At 45.9% G+C, this 12,156-nt stretch overlaps 1 protein-coding gene across 3 annotated transcripts in view; it reads right to left on the bottom strand.

Moving 5' to 3' along the window:
• Positions 1-12,156, bottom strand: part of FAM120B (family with sequence similarity 120 member B) — a 280,814-nt gene that overhangs the window by 240,544 nt on the left and 28,114 nt on the right. For all 3 annotated transcript variants that reach the window (XM_075339687.1, XM_075339685.1, XM_075339686.1), the window contains 2 exons: positions 6,149-7,186; positions 3,125-3,305 (listed from right to left, as the gene is read on the bottom strand). In XM_075339687.1, the coding sequence (XP_075195802.1) occupies positions 3,125-3,305; positions 6,149-7,168 (1,201 nt within the window). In that variant the 5' untranslated portion in view covers positions 7,169-7,186. The remainder of the gene's footprint in view (positions 1-3,124; positions 3,306-6,148; positions 7,187-12,156) is intronic.

Genomic DNA, 12,156 nt, shown 5'->3' on the forward strand with positions numbered 1-12,156 from the left:
CGGCTGCCGGGGAGGGGGGGACCAGCTAACAGCTGAACAGTAGGGATACTAAGCATCACATTTCCATCATCCCAATACTGGAGTCCTATTCTAAGTGTCACACTTTGCTGCCAGCGGAGCTGTGCGGGGACTGATTTTCTGCATGACAAGCTGTAATTTACTATTTGTCGTACATATGAATTTTTTACCAGTTGGTATAAGAGCTCAGTCAGACCTCAGTTTTTCACACATAGAATTCATACGTATGGGGTAGCATGGATACATGTTTGTTATTGATCTGAGCGTCGGATCAAACTGACTAATGCAAGTCTATGGGTCAGTGATCAAATTGGCTGCCCTCGGACGCCATCTATAAGCTGCTCATTTTACATGGACTGTTTGATAGGAGAAGTTGGAGGAACTCTATTTCCTATTTGAGAAAAACTAACCAACTCTGCTGGTAAAAGCTGACACGCTGAGGACACCCTGACCAAGAACACTGATGAAACTGGTGAGGCGCTAACCGACCTATGGGTCAGCCCTAAGTGGTATGTTCATTGTATTCCGTCACATCCACTTCATAACAATAAAACCAAATTTAGGCTATGTGCGCACTGGGAAATGGAATTTTCTTGAGAAAATTCCGCATGCTCTCAAAGATTACCGCACCCGCGGTAAAAAACCGCGGGAAACCCCACCCGAAAACCGCATGCGGTTTGCCGCGGTATTGTTCGCGGTATTGCCGCGGTTTTGCCGCGTGCGGGTTGGGATGTGCTTTATTGCATTCAATGCAATAAAGCACATTGAAAAAAAAAAAAAAAAAGTAATTTAATCCTGAGATAGTAGATAGATAGACAGAAGAATAGATAGAGGGATAGATAGATAGACAGACAGATAGATAGATAGAGGACAGATCGCTGCATTTCCCACGGTCGGCAGTGAGTTCACATTACCGGCTGTGGGAAATGACCGGTAATTACCTCTGCTGTCTGCTGCTTTCATTCAGCGCTGCGTCTGTGACAGTCGCGGCTGGATGGAAGCAGCGCAGGACCTGTGGATTACGCCGGAGCGGTGGATTACGCCGGAGCTTTGGTGCGGGAGGGGTTAATAAAATGGTGAACGAGGCTTGTTTGTTTTATTTAAAATAAAGGATTTTTCGGTGTCTGTGTTTTATTCACTTTACTTACGGGTTGATCATGTCAGCTGTCACATAGACGCTGCCATGATCAAGCCTGGAGTTAATGGCGGTGGTCCCCCACCATCATTAACCCCTTGTATTACCTTGCTGCCACTGCTACACGGCGGCAAGAAGAGCCGAGGACACGCCGGTGCTGCCGCATAATACATGCGACAGTGCCGGGGCAGCTGCGGCTGATATTCTCGGCTGCAGGAGGGGGAGTGAGGCGGGGGACATTAACCCTGCCCCTCTCCCTCCCCAGCCTGAGAATACCGGGCCGCGGCTGTGTGCTTACCTCGGCTGGAAGGTGAATATGCAGCGGAGCCCACGTTCTTTGTTTTCTATATTTCCGTTTTCTTTCTATGTGTGTTCTATGTGTCTGTGTCTGTGTTCTATGTGTCTGTGATGTCTGTGTGTGTGTGATCTGTGTGTGTTTACTCTCTGCACGGCTTCCTCTTCCTGTAATGACATCACTTCCCTGCAAAACCGCAGACAAGCGATGCACATTACCGGAGGTAAACCGCGAAATGCCGCAGGGAATAACGCAGGAAAACGCAGTGAACCGCACAGAATTTGCTGCCTGCGTTATTCCCTGCGGGATTTCATGATTAACATTGGAGTCAATGGAGTGAAATCCCGCAGCGATGTGCGGAAAAGAATTGACATGCACTTGTTTTTGCTGCGGGAATCCCGCAGCAAAACATGCAGCTGTCAAATTCCGCCTAGTGCGCACAGGATTTTTTTTCTCCATAGGATTTGCTGGTGATTCACTGCAGAGATGTTATGAACATTTTCTGCAGCGAAACATGCAGCAAATCCGTGGAAAATCCGCGGCAAAATCCGGTAAGTGCGCACAGGGCCTTAGAGTTTTTTTATGTTTTACATTTTTTTTGCACAGTAAAATCACTTTTTATACAAAATATTTTGCTGAGGGGTTGCCTTATTCTGAGTCCCCAAACTTTTTTATTTTTCTTTAGAAAGTACAGTATTAGGCATGAGGGGCTGCTTTTTTGGAGCCAGCTACTTTGTTATGGTGCCATTTTCCCGTACATATGATTTTTTTTATTTCCTTGTGTGATAGGAGGGATGAACAAAATATACAATAACCCTGGGACAATAAAGCTGGAATCGTTTTTTTAATATCTTTTTCTTCTTTTTCTTACAGCATTCACCATGCAGTATTATTGATATACTAAACTTATTCCACAGGTCAATACAATGACGGTGACACCATATTGATATTGTTTATATTATATAGCTGTACTATTACTGGACAGGAAAATGATGTTGGAGTACACAAGGTCTGTAACATCCACCAGCTCCGTGATGGCGTCATGGAGGATGGGAGAGTATAGAATAATGGTGGCCGCACAAAATATTGGCACTTTGGACACAATTTAGCTATTGCCACTTAAGGGTGTACTCACTTTGGTTGCAGTGGTTTGGATATTAATGACTGTGTGTTGAGTTACTTAGAGGACACATCAAATGTACATTGTCATACAAGCTGTACACTGATTACATTACATTGTATCAAAGTGTCATATCTTCAGTGTTGTCCCATGAAAAGATATAAGAAAGTAATTTCAAAAATGTAAGGGTGTACTCACTTTTGTTGCCAGCGGTTTAAACATTAATGGCTGTGTGGAGTTATTTAGAGTGCACATCAAATGTACATTGTCATACAAGCTGTACACTGACTATATTACATTGTATCAAAGTGTCATATCTTCAGTGTTGTCCCATGAAAAGATATAAAAAAATTACATTAATGTGAGGGGTGTACTCACTTTTGTGATATACTGTATGTAGCAGAGTACTGGTACCTGTGCCATCACCTGAGCTATATGTCATACATTGCCTTTCTCAAAATCCCCAGAGAAACAAAATGGATCCAATATAAACAGAAAGAGTAGCTGGACCTTTATTCAATCTCTAAATTAAAAATGGCTAGACTGGGGTGCTTACCATTACCAGTGCCAAGCAGAATGGCATAAGTATGCTGACGTGCACTTCTATACACCAGGGCTTGACAAGGGATGTGCGGGTCCGTTTCATCTTCCAAGGTGTTACTGCAGTCACTTTCTCCAAAACACAGAACATTGCAGATCATGACATTGTCTCCTTTGTAGTGTTCCTCTATGGCAATCTGTACAGATCAAAGAACATGAGAATGTAGGCTGGATGTGGAAATGTGAAGATGATCTGATCTGCACATGATAGGTCGACATGATGAGAATATTCTGATATCAAGTTCCATTTCACAATCCTGTGATATAGAGGGAAAGCAAATGGGAAAACATAAAACCGAGAAAAGACAAAAAAGGGTGATAGCTCAGGTGTGACTGCAGCAAACCCCAACGTCCATGTCCATCTCATGTGGCCCACTTCTCTCCCTCCATAGAATTTTAAAAGCACCAACTGCTGTATCTGATCTCAGTAATGGGGACCTCTGTCTCGACGGATTACCAATTTTATTCATGAATTCAGAGTGAAACATCAGTCCAAGAGACAAAAGGAGGGCATTATATTACAAAGTTGGTTATTTTCATATGTACTATTCATTTATGAAATAAGAATTAGAATGTCGGTCACTCTTTATCGCCCCTAATTTCTCCCACTTTCAGCACGCCCCTATACTCTCCAGCCATCAATCAGGCGGACAGGGGAAGGGGTGGGGAGCGTGCACCACAGAAACCCGGGTGCACGTCAGAACTAGGAATCACCTCCAGAGTTTAAAAGCATCAGGATCTGGAATAAAACTGACTTTGAAAAGTCATACAGCCCCTAAAATGCTACTCACAAGCATATCCCTGCAGATGTCCAGCTCTATCTATTCCTGACAGCGGTTGTGTGGATAGATGCCTTCTACAAGTGTCTTAGCTGCCGCCATCGGTAATCACTAAGATTAAGGTTATGTGCGCACTAGAAAGTGCCTTTTTCTTGAGAAAAATCCGGACCCTCTGAAAGAATCCCACACCCACACCCAAAGTAAAAATTGCGGTAAAACCGCACCCACGGTTTTGCCGCGGATTTTCAGAAAATAACTCCCTGTGGTTTTACCATTATCTATAGCTAAAACCGTAGGTACCTGCGGAAAACAAGTGACATGCTCATTAATTCCGCAGCGGAAAATCTGCGGGTGTAAAAAAACGCAGTGTGCGCACAACATTTTTTAATACCCATAGGATTTGCTGGGGAAGGACTGCAGCAATGTTAGACACATTTTCTGCAGCAATTCCGCGGCAAATCTGCGGTAAATGCGCAGCATGCGCACAGGGCCTTAGAGAATAAAGTCATAAAAAAATGTTCTTATATACAAGATAATTAGCCCAAAAAGTTAGGCATATGCAACAAACGTCTAGGTGCGTTGGCTCCTGGGTAAAGGAATATGAAGGCCGGACTATGATGAGACATAGTTATGTTTCTGTAAATTGCACAATCTCTACACCTACTCCGTGTCCCAGGACCTACATGGTGGTACCACCTACCCCAGAATAATGGGAATTCCAGCTCAATATGTGTTTATGTATTATGTGCAACCTGATTCACAAAAGGTTTTGTACGAGCTGATATATTGATTCATTTCTTTTCATGCTTTCATGTGGGATTCAATCTATCTTTAACTGCTGACACCTGTTAATCTTTCAAGCTGTCGTACGTGTAAAGACATGAAAGGCATTTCCAGCACAGGAGAGCTTTACAACCTGTCAAACATGACGAAGAAGTGGAAGTGAAGGTGCTCACAATACCTTCTCCTTATACACAGGACAGACCGCAGTATAGTTTATCCAACCAACTACAGCCCCAATATAAGGATCGTCAGAAATATATCAGGGAGATGATGGCAAAGAGTAGGGCTTATCAGGAAGATGAATCATGACAACATCAGACCAAGCTGGGGCACATGATGGACGATACAGGCCCTCAGTCAGGCCTTCATACTGATACTTCTCATTATGTAGTCTGTTTTGTCACCGAGAAAAACATTGTGATCTGAAAGTCGTCACCTACTAAGTAGATATACTCGGTAATCTGCTCCACTGTACATGACGTCCCTGATAATGTAGAATCGGAAGCTAAATTGGAAAAGGATTCTCACAGGAACGTGTGGAGCATCAGCAGAGATAGATACACTATAGAGATATACACATGACCTGTGATCCGGACTGGCAATACAGACACTTTGAGAAAAGCAGGTATGTTATACAGGTCATATTAATACAAGAGAGGGCATTGTCTCGGATAATCCAACTAAGGAAACAATCTGATTGGGCGCTGTGGGACGCTCTTCCTTTAATGACTTATGTATGTGCTTTTTTCACTAACACAAAGTTAAGGTACCATGATACTACATTGCCAAAATGAAAGTGAATCTGGTCCTGTATGACCAGCAAGTTGCTAGTCCAAACCTACTAGATTTCTGCCAACAGTGGCCCATATAAAATAAAAGCAGGGCAGTGCCATTCCTGCAATGTCAGCACTGCTATTCTCGGTGGGTCACGTGACATTGCCGTGGCCACTGACCAGCTGTACCTTCCATTTTCCCACCAGACATGACATCCGTTCTGACAGAATACTGAAGACCTGCAGCCGATCATTATCAATTGTATTTATCTTATGTGGAATAATGAAGTGATTAAGCAGAGGTTGTCCAGTAGTGGATAAGCCCCTTAAGGGAGATGTCATTATAGAGGGGGTCTCCTGTTCAAAATCTCCCTCTGTGCACCAAGGTAGATAGGCACTGTAGACAGCACATATTACATGGATGGTAAAGCATGTAACACAAGTACAATGTGTGCTATGTATGACTCTCTCCTGCAAAAATAGCCATTTGCCCTGGCTGGGTAAAGCCGGCATTCTGCTAACTGCTAGGCAGGCTTGAGTATGAAAGGTGCTGTCCTGCCTACGCCTGAGGTTTATGGCTTTATTATAGTGCTTAGAATGTGCTATTATTACAGCTCAGCTAAATATAGGCAAAGTAGAAATTACCTGTAATATCTCTTGGTCCTGACAAATGCTTGTTCTTGACTTGTCGGTGCAGTAGGGATAGGACTGGGGACTCCCAGGTAGCCAAGGCGAGTTTTGCTGTGGTAGGATGTAGGACTCTATTCCTTTCTTCAACAGATTCAGTGTAAATCCTGGGGGCAGCATCTTCTCCACTTCTTTAAGACCTTGTGGCAGAAGTTGTATCTGAGAAATAAAAGTAGCCACAGCCCTAATGACATTGGCCCTTTTGTTGCGTTCATTACTTTGTGACCGGTATCCACTTAGGCATTTACTGTGAAACTGTGCCACCATGTTACCTGAAATGATGTCATTGCCCAGAAGACAGGCAAGTAGTGGTAGGTCTACCATACGAAGGCCCAATTCTCCACAGAAGCTTTCCCTGCAGTACATCAGGGTGATGAGTTTGTCCAAGCAAAGTTTATTAATGGAAAAATATGGGGCTGTTTTAAAGATGAGATAGTCACTATCCTCCCCTAAAATTCCTAAACAGTTGTGTTTGAGGGCATAAGCCGCCACCTCATAATCACCTTCAACCTGTGAACAAATGATTTCCTGGCCCAGAGCCTTTAAGGCAAAGCGTGTGAAAGTGGAGATTCCCGACGGGATAAAGAACATGTTGCGACCAGGCTGCTGTCTGCTGGACTTGATGACATGAAATATTTTGGACACCTCCATGCTGTCATGCATTCGTCGCCTCACCCATTCTGTGCGCTTCTTTTGTTCGATAACACCATCAAAGACAAACACTAAATGAATTCCAGCACTCTGAAAGGCGGCGATAAAGCGCTGTAAACTGGCAAGGTACTCTTTCCACTGTCCTCCGTGAATCCAGGCATCTGGGGTGTACCAGGAACGTAGACAACCCATGGCATCGACAACAATGGTGGGAACACAATCTGGATAGGAGGACTTGTAGCTGGTAACCATAGTCCTTAGGCTGACCATGCTGCACACATTCAGGCAGGAATTCTGGGCAAAGCTCTGCAGTCCTCTGATGCCCATTGCTGCTCACTAGGATAACTATATGCAATAAAGATAATAATAATATAGTTAATATCTGGAAATATATGTAAAAGGGGTGTTACATCAGCTTGTATCACCACGTTATGCCACTTAACCCCTTCACGATTGACCTTTTTTTTTCGCAACCCTTCTTCCAAGAGCGGTAATGTTTTCATTTTTCCGTCAATATAGGAATGTGAAGGCTTGTTTTTTGTGGAATGAGTTGTACTTTTAAATGAAATCATGAGTTTTACCATATAGTGTACTGGAACACGGCAAAAAAATTCCAAATGCAGAAAAACAGCAAAAAAAGTGTGACTGCACAATAGTTTTTGAGATATTTTATTCACCATGTTCACTATATGGTAAAACTGATGTGTCAGTGTGATGCCTTAGGTCGGTATGAGTTCGTAGTCACCAAACATTTATAGGTTTACTTTTATCTAGGAGGTTAAAAAAATCAGAAGTTTGTCCGAAAAAAGGCGTACGGTTTGCGCCATTTTCCACAACCCGTAGCGTTCTCATTTTTCGGGATCTATGGCTCAGTGACTGCCTATTTTTTGCGTCTCGCAAAATTTGTGGCAACCAAAAAACGTAATTTTGGTGTTTGGAATTTTTTAGCCGCTACGCCATTTACCAATCAGATTAATTGATTTTATATTTTGATAGATCGGGCATTTCTGAATGCAGCGATACTAAATGTGTGTATATTTTTTATTTTTTTAACCCTTTAATTTTCAATGGGGCAAAAGTGGGGTGATGTGAACTTTTAGGTTTTTTTATTTTTTAAAACATTTTTTTTTACTTTTTTTTTATTTTACCAGTCCCCCTAAAGGACTATAAGGGGTACTTTACATGTTGTGACATCGCTAGCATCAGCTAGCGATGTCCAGCGCAATAGCACCCGCCCCGGTTGCACATGCGATATCTGGTGATCGCTGCCGTAGCGAACATATACCTTGTCGGCAACGTCGCGGTGATCGCCGAACAATCCCTCCTTCAAGGGGGAGGTGCGTTCGGCGTCACCGTGACGTCACTAAGCGGCCGGCCAATAGAAGCGAAGGGGTGGAGATGAGCGGGACGTAACATCCCGCCCACCTTCTTCCTTCCGCATAGACGGTGGACACAGGTAAGGAGATATTTGTCGTTCCTGCGTCTTCACACACAGCGATGTGTGGTGCTGCAGGAATGACAAACAACATTGTATCTGCAGCTGGAGCGACATTATGAAAATGAACGACGTGACACAGATCAGCGATTTTTGACTGTTTTGTGCTCGTTCATCGTCGCTCCTAGGATTTACACATTGCGATGTCGCTACCGGCGCCGGATGTGCATCACAACGACCGTGACCCCGACGATATAGCGGTAACGATGTCGCAACGTGTAAAGTACCCCTTACAATCAGCAGTCGGATCACTCTTCCATATCTGCTAATCACAGCTGCACAGCTGTGAATACCAGATATGCTCATCTCCTATTTCACACAGCACACGGCCGTGTGAGACAGGAAGTGAGTCATGTGAGCTACTAGAGTCATCACATGACCCTGTGCTGCCATGACAACCATCGGATCTACGTGATCAGGCGGTGTCGGGCGGTAAGTAAACGAACACTGTCAATGCTATTATAATGCCGTTGTGACAGTTTCAGAGCGGCATTTAAGAGGTTGACAGGTAAGGGCAGATCGCGGATCTACTCGCACCTAGAAGGCACACATGTCAGCTGTATAAATCAGCTAACATGTGCGCGGTCCTCCCCGACTGCCCGGGTAAGCCAGGAGGGGATTAACACTATGATCGCTAGGACGTAACTTTACTGTCCACGGTTGTTAAGGGGTTAAGAAGATCATTTACGTATGAAAGGTGGTTGTCCCCAGGCCCTCGTCCACTTTGTGTCTGACAGGCTTTCTTGTGTCAAGAAGGGGACTGGCTGTCTGCTCATATCAGTAGCTAAGCCAGCCTCCTCCTCCGTCACTGCCGCTGTATGAACAGTACAAAATGGCCAGTCAGCCAACCCCCCCTGGCATTCAGCTCTGCTTATATCTTCACACATAAAACCTTGTCCTGTCCTGCTGCTGGGACAGGAGCCCAACCCCAGGGCCAGCACGCAAACTCTTCATGTGAAAGTTATCAGTGAGCTCTGCTCATGTAGACACACACTTCACTCCGAGCTGCTGAGCTTACTGACTGGCTGCTAGGACTCCACATGACGTAAATGCTGCAGCTAATCAGTGAGCTCTGCAGCTCTCATGTGGACAGAATGCCCCGCTCAAAGCCTCTGAGCTCACTCATCAGCTGCCAGGTGTTGTCATGACATGGGCTGCCCATGTAGACAGAATGCCCTGCTCAGAGCCCCTGATCTCACTGACTGGCTGCCAGGCGTAATTGGTCTGACGTCAATGCTGCATCCAATAAGTGAGCTTTGAGGCTCTGCCCATATAGCACAACAACCCGCTCAAAGCCTCTAAGCTCACTGACTGGCTGCTACTGTAGGTGTTGTCGTGACGTCAATGCTGCAGCCAATCAGTGAGCTCTGTAGCTCTGCCCATGTAGACAGAATGCCCTGCTCAGAGCCCCTGATCTCGCTGACTGGCTGCCAGGTGTCGATGTGATGTCAAAGCTGCAGCCAATATCAGGGAGCGGGAGTAACAGACTCAGTGCAGGACCGGGAAGGGGGAGATAGGCTATGTTCACACACTGCATCTTTTCCTAACCACAAAGATGCAGCCTCAAAAAACGCACCCGCGGCAAAAACGCAAAATAACGCATGAGTTTTTGCCGAGTTTTTATCGCATTTTGCACAAAGCGTTTTTCATCTTATGACTGAAAGGGCTCAGAAACGCTGGCAAAAACGCAAAAAAATTAACATGCTGCATCTTCAAAAACACAGCCAAGATGCAGACAAAAAAAGATGCACAGTGTGGACAGCAAAATAGAAATCTCATAGACTTTGGGAGAAGGAAATGCATGCATTTAGGTGCATCTCTGACACCTCAAAAACGCACCAAAAGCACAGCAAAAGATGCCCTGTGTGAACTTAGCCTAAAGCAGTTTCTTTTTTCTTTTATAGCAAACTGCAACTGAAATAAAGATTTTCTGAAAAGACACAATCCCTTTAAAATGTTTTGGTAAAAATGTTTTACATGCCTTTAAAGCGTAATCCTTGTTTTAAATTTTCTTTCATAAATCAATAGTACAAGTGAAAATAAGCAGCTCTGTAATAAATCTGATCAGACACATCTAAAGCCTGCTTTACACGTTGCAATTTTGCATACGATATCGTATGCGATTTGCAACGCCCCCATCGTATGTGTGGCATGTTCAATTTGTTGAACGTGCCGCACAAATGATTAACCCCCGTCACACGTACTTACCCATCCATACGACCTCGATGTGGGCGGCGAACGTCCACTTCCTGGAGTGGGAGGGACGTTCAGCGTCACATCGACGTCACACGGCTGCCGGCCAATAGAAGCAGAGGGGCGGAGATGAGCGGGAAGTAAACATCCAGCCCACCTCCTTCCTTCTGCATTGTCGGCGGGAGCCGCGGACGGAGGTAAGCTGTCGTTCAATGTTTCCGGGGTGTCACAAACTGCGATGTGTGCTGCCTCGGGAACATTGCACAACCGCACGTTCAATCTTTGAGTAATGAACAACGTGCATGTGATGAACGGATTTTCGTTCAAACGCTATTGCACGGAGGTTTTACACGCTACAATCATACTTACGATGCCGGATGTGCGTCACTTACGACGTGACCCCGCCGACACATCGTAAGATTTATTGTAGCATGTAAAGCGGCCTTAATTCTTCCTCTCCCAGAATTGATCAATCATTATGAAAATTCTCATTCTGAGGTAAAATCTGTATTCAGTGAAGACTTTCCCATTACTGAGAGGAGATGAGAGCTGTTACTGATGATTCTATGTAGATCAGGGGTGGGGAACCTGCAACCCGCGGGGCAGATTCCTAGGGACAGCAGTGCTCAGGCGGCAGCAGCGTCTTTCTGGCTGCTGGCCCATTAAACCCTGCATGCAGTGTTCAATGCTGAACGCTGTGATGCCTAGACTGAAGGATTATGTCCTGACGGTGGCCAGTACCAGTGTGATGACGTACTTTGTGGGCGGAGTAGGCGCGCAATGCACTCCCGTTCCGCAGAGGAGGAGCGGCTGCCCCATCACCAACAGTGCTCTCTGTGTCCCAAGCGTAGCCCAGGTCTGTCTGCACCCCAGGTCTGTCTGTGCCCTCAGTATCCCCAAGGTCTGTCTGTGCCCCCAGCATCCCACAGGTGTGTCTGTGTCCCCAAAGTTCCCCAGGTCCGCATGTGCCCCAAGGTTTCCCAAGGTCTGTTTGTGCACCCAGCGTCCCTTAGGTCTGTTTGTGCCCCCAGGTCTGTTTGTGCCCCAGTGTCCCCCAGGTCTGTCTGTACCCCCCAGCATCCCGCAGGTCTGTCTGTTCCCCCAGGTCTGTCTGTGCCGCCAGCATACCCCAGGTCTGTCTGTACCCCCAGCATCCCCTAGGTCTGTTTTTGTCTCCAGCGTCCCCCAGGTCTGTCTGTGCCGACAGTGTCCTTTAGGTCTGTCTGTGCCCCCAATGTCCCCCAAGACTGTTTGTGCCCCCAGTGTCCTCAGTGCTCTCTGTGCCTCGACATCTCCCAGGTCTGTTTGTCCACCCAGCATTACCAGGGCTGTCTATACCCCTAGTGTCCCAAGGTCTATCTCTGCCCCCCAGGCCTGTCTATGCCCCAGCGTTTCCCATATCTGTGTGTGTTCCCAGTGCTCCCCAGGTCTGTCCGTGCCCCAGCTTCCTCCAGGTCTGTCTGTGCCCCCAATGTCCCTCTGGACTGTTTGTGCCCCCAGAGTCCCCCAGGTCTGTTTGTGCCCCAAGCGTCCTCAGTACTCTCTGTGCTCCATGGGCCCCCAGGTCTGTTAGTGCCCCCAGGACTGTCTGTGCCCCCAGGACTGTCTGTGCCCCCAGTGTTCCGAG

This window comes from Anomaloglossus baeobatrachus, chromosome 3 (assembly GCF_048569485.1).
Source record: "Anomaloglossus baeobatrachus isolate aAnoBae1 chromosome 3, aAnoBae1.hap1, whole genome shotgun sequence".
NCBI lineage: Eukaryota > Metazoa > Chordata > Amphibia > Anura > Aromobatidae > Anomaloglossus > Anomaloglossus baeobatrachus.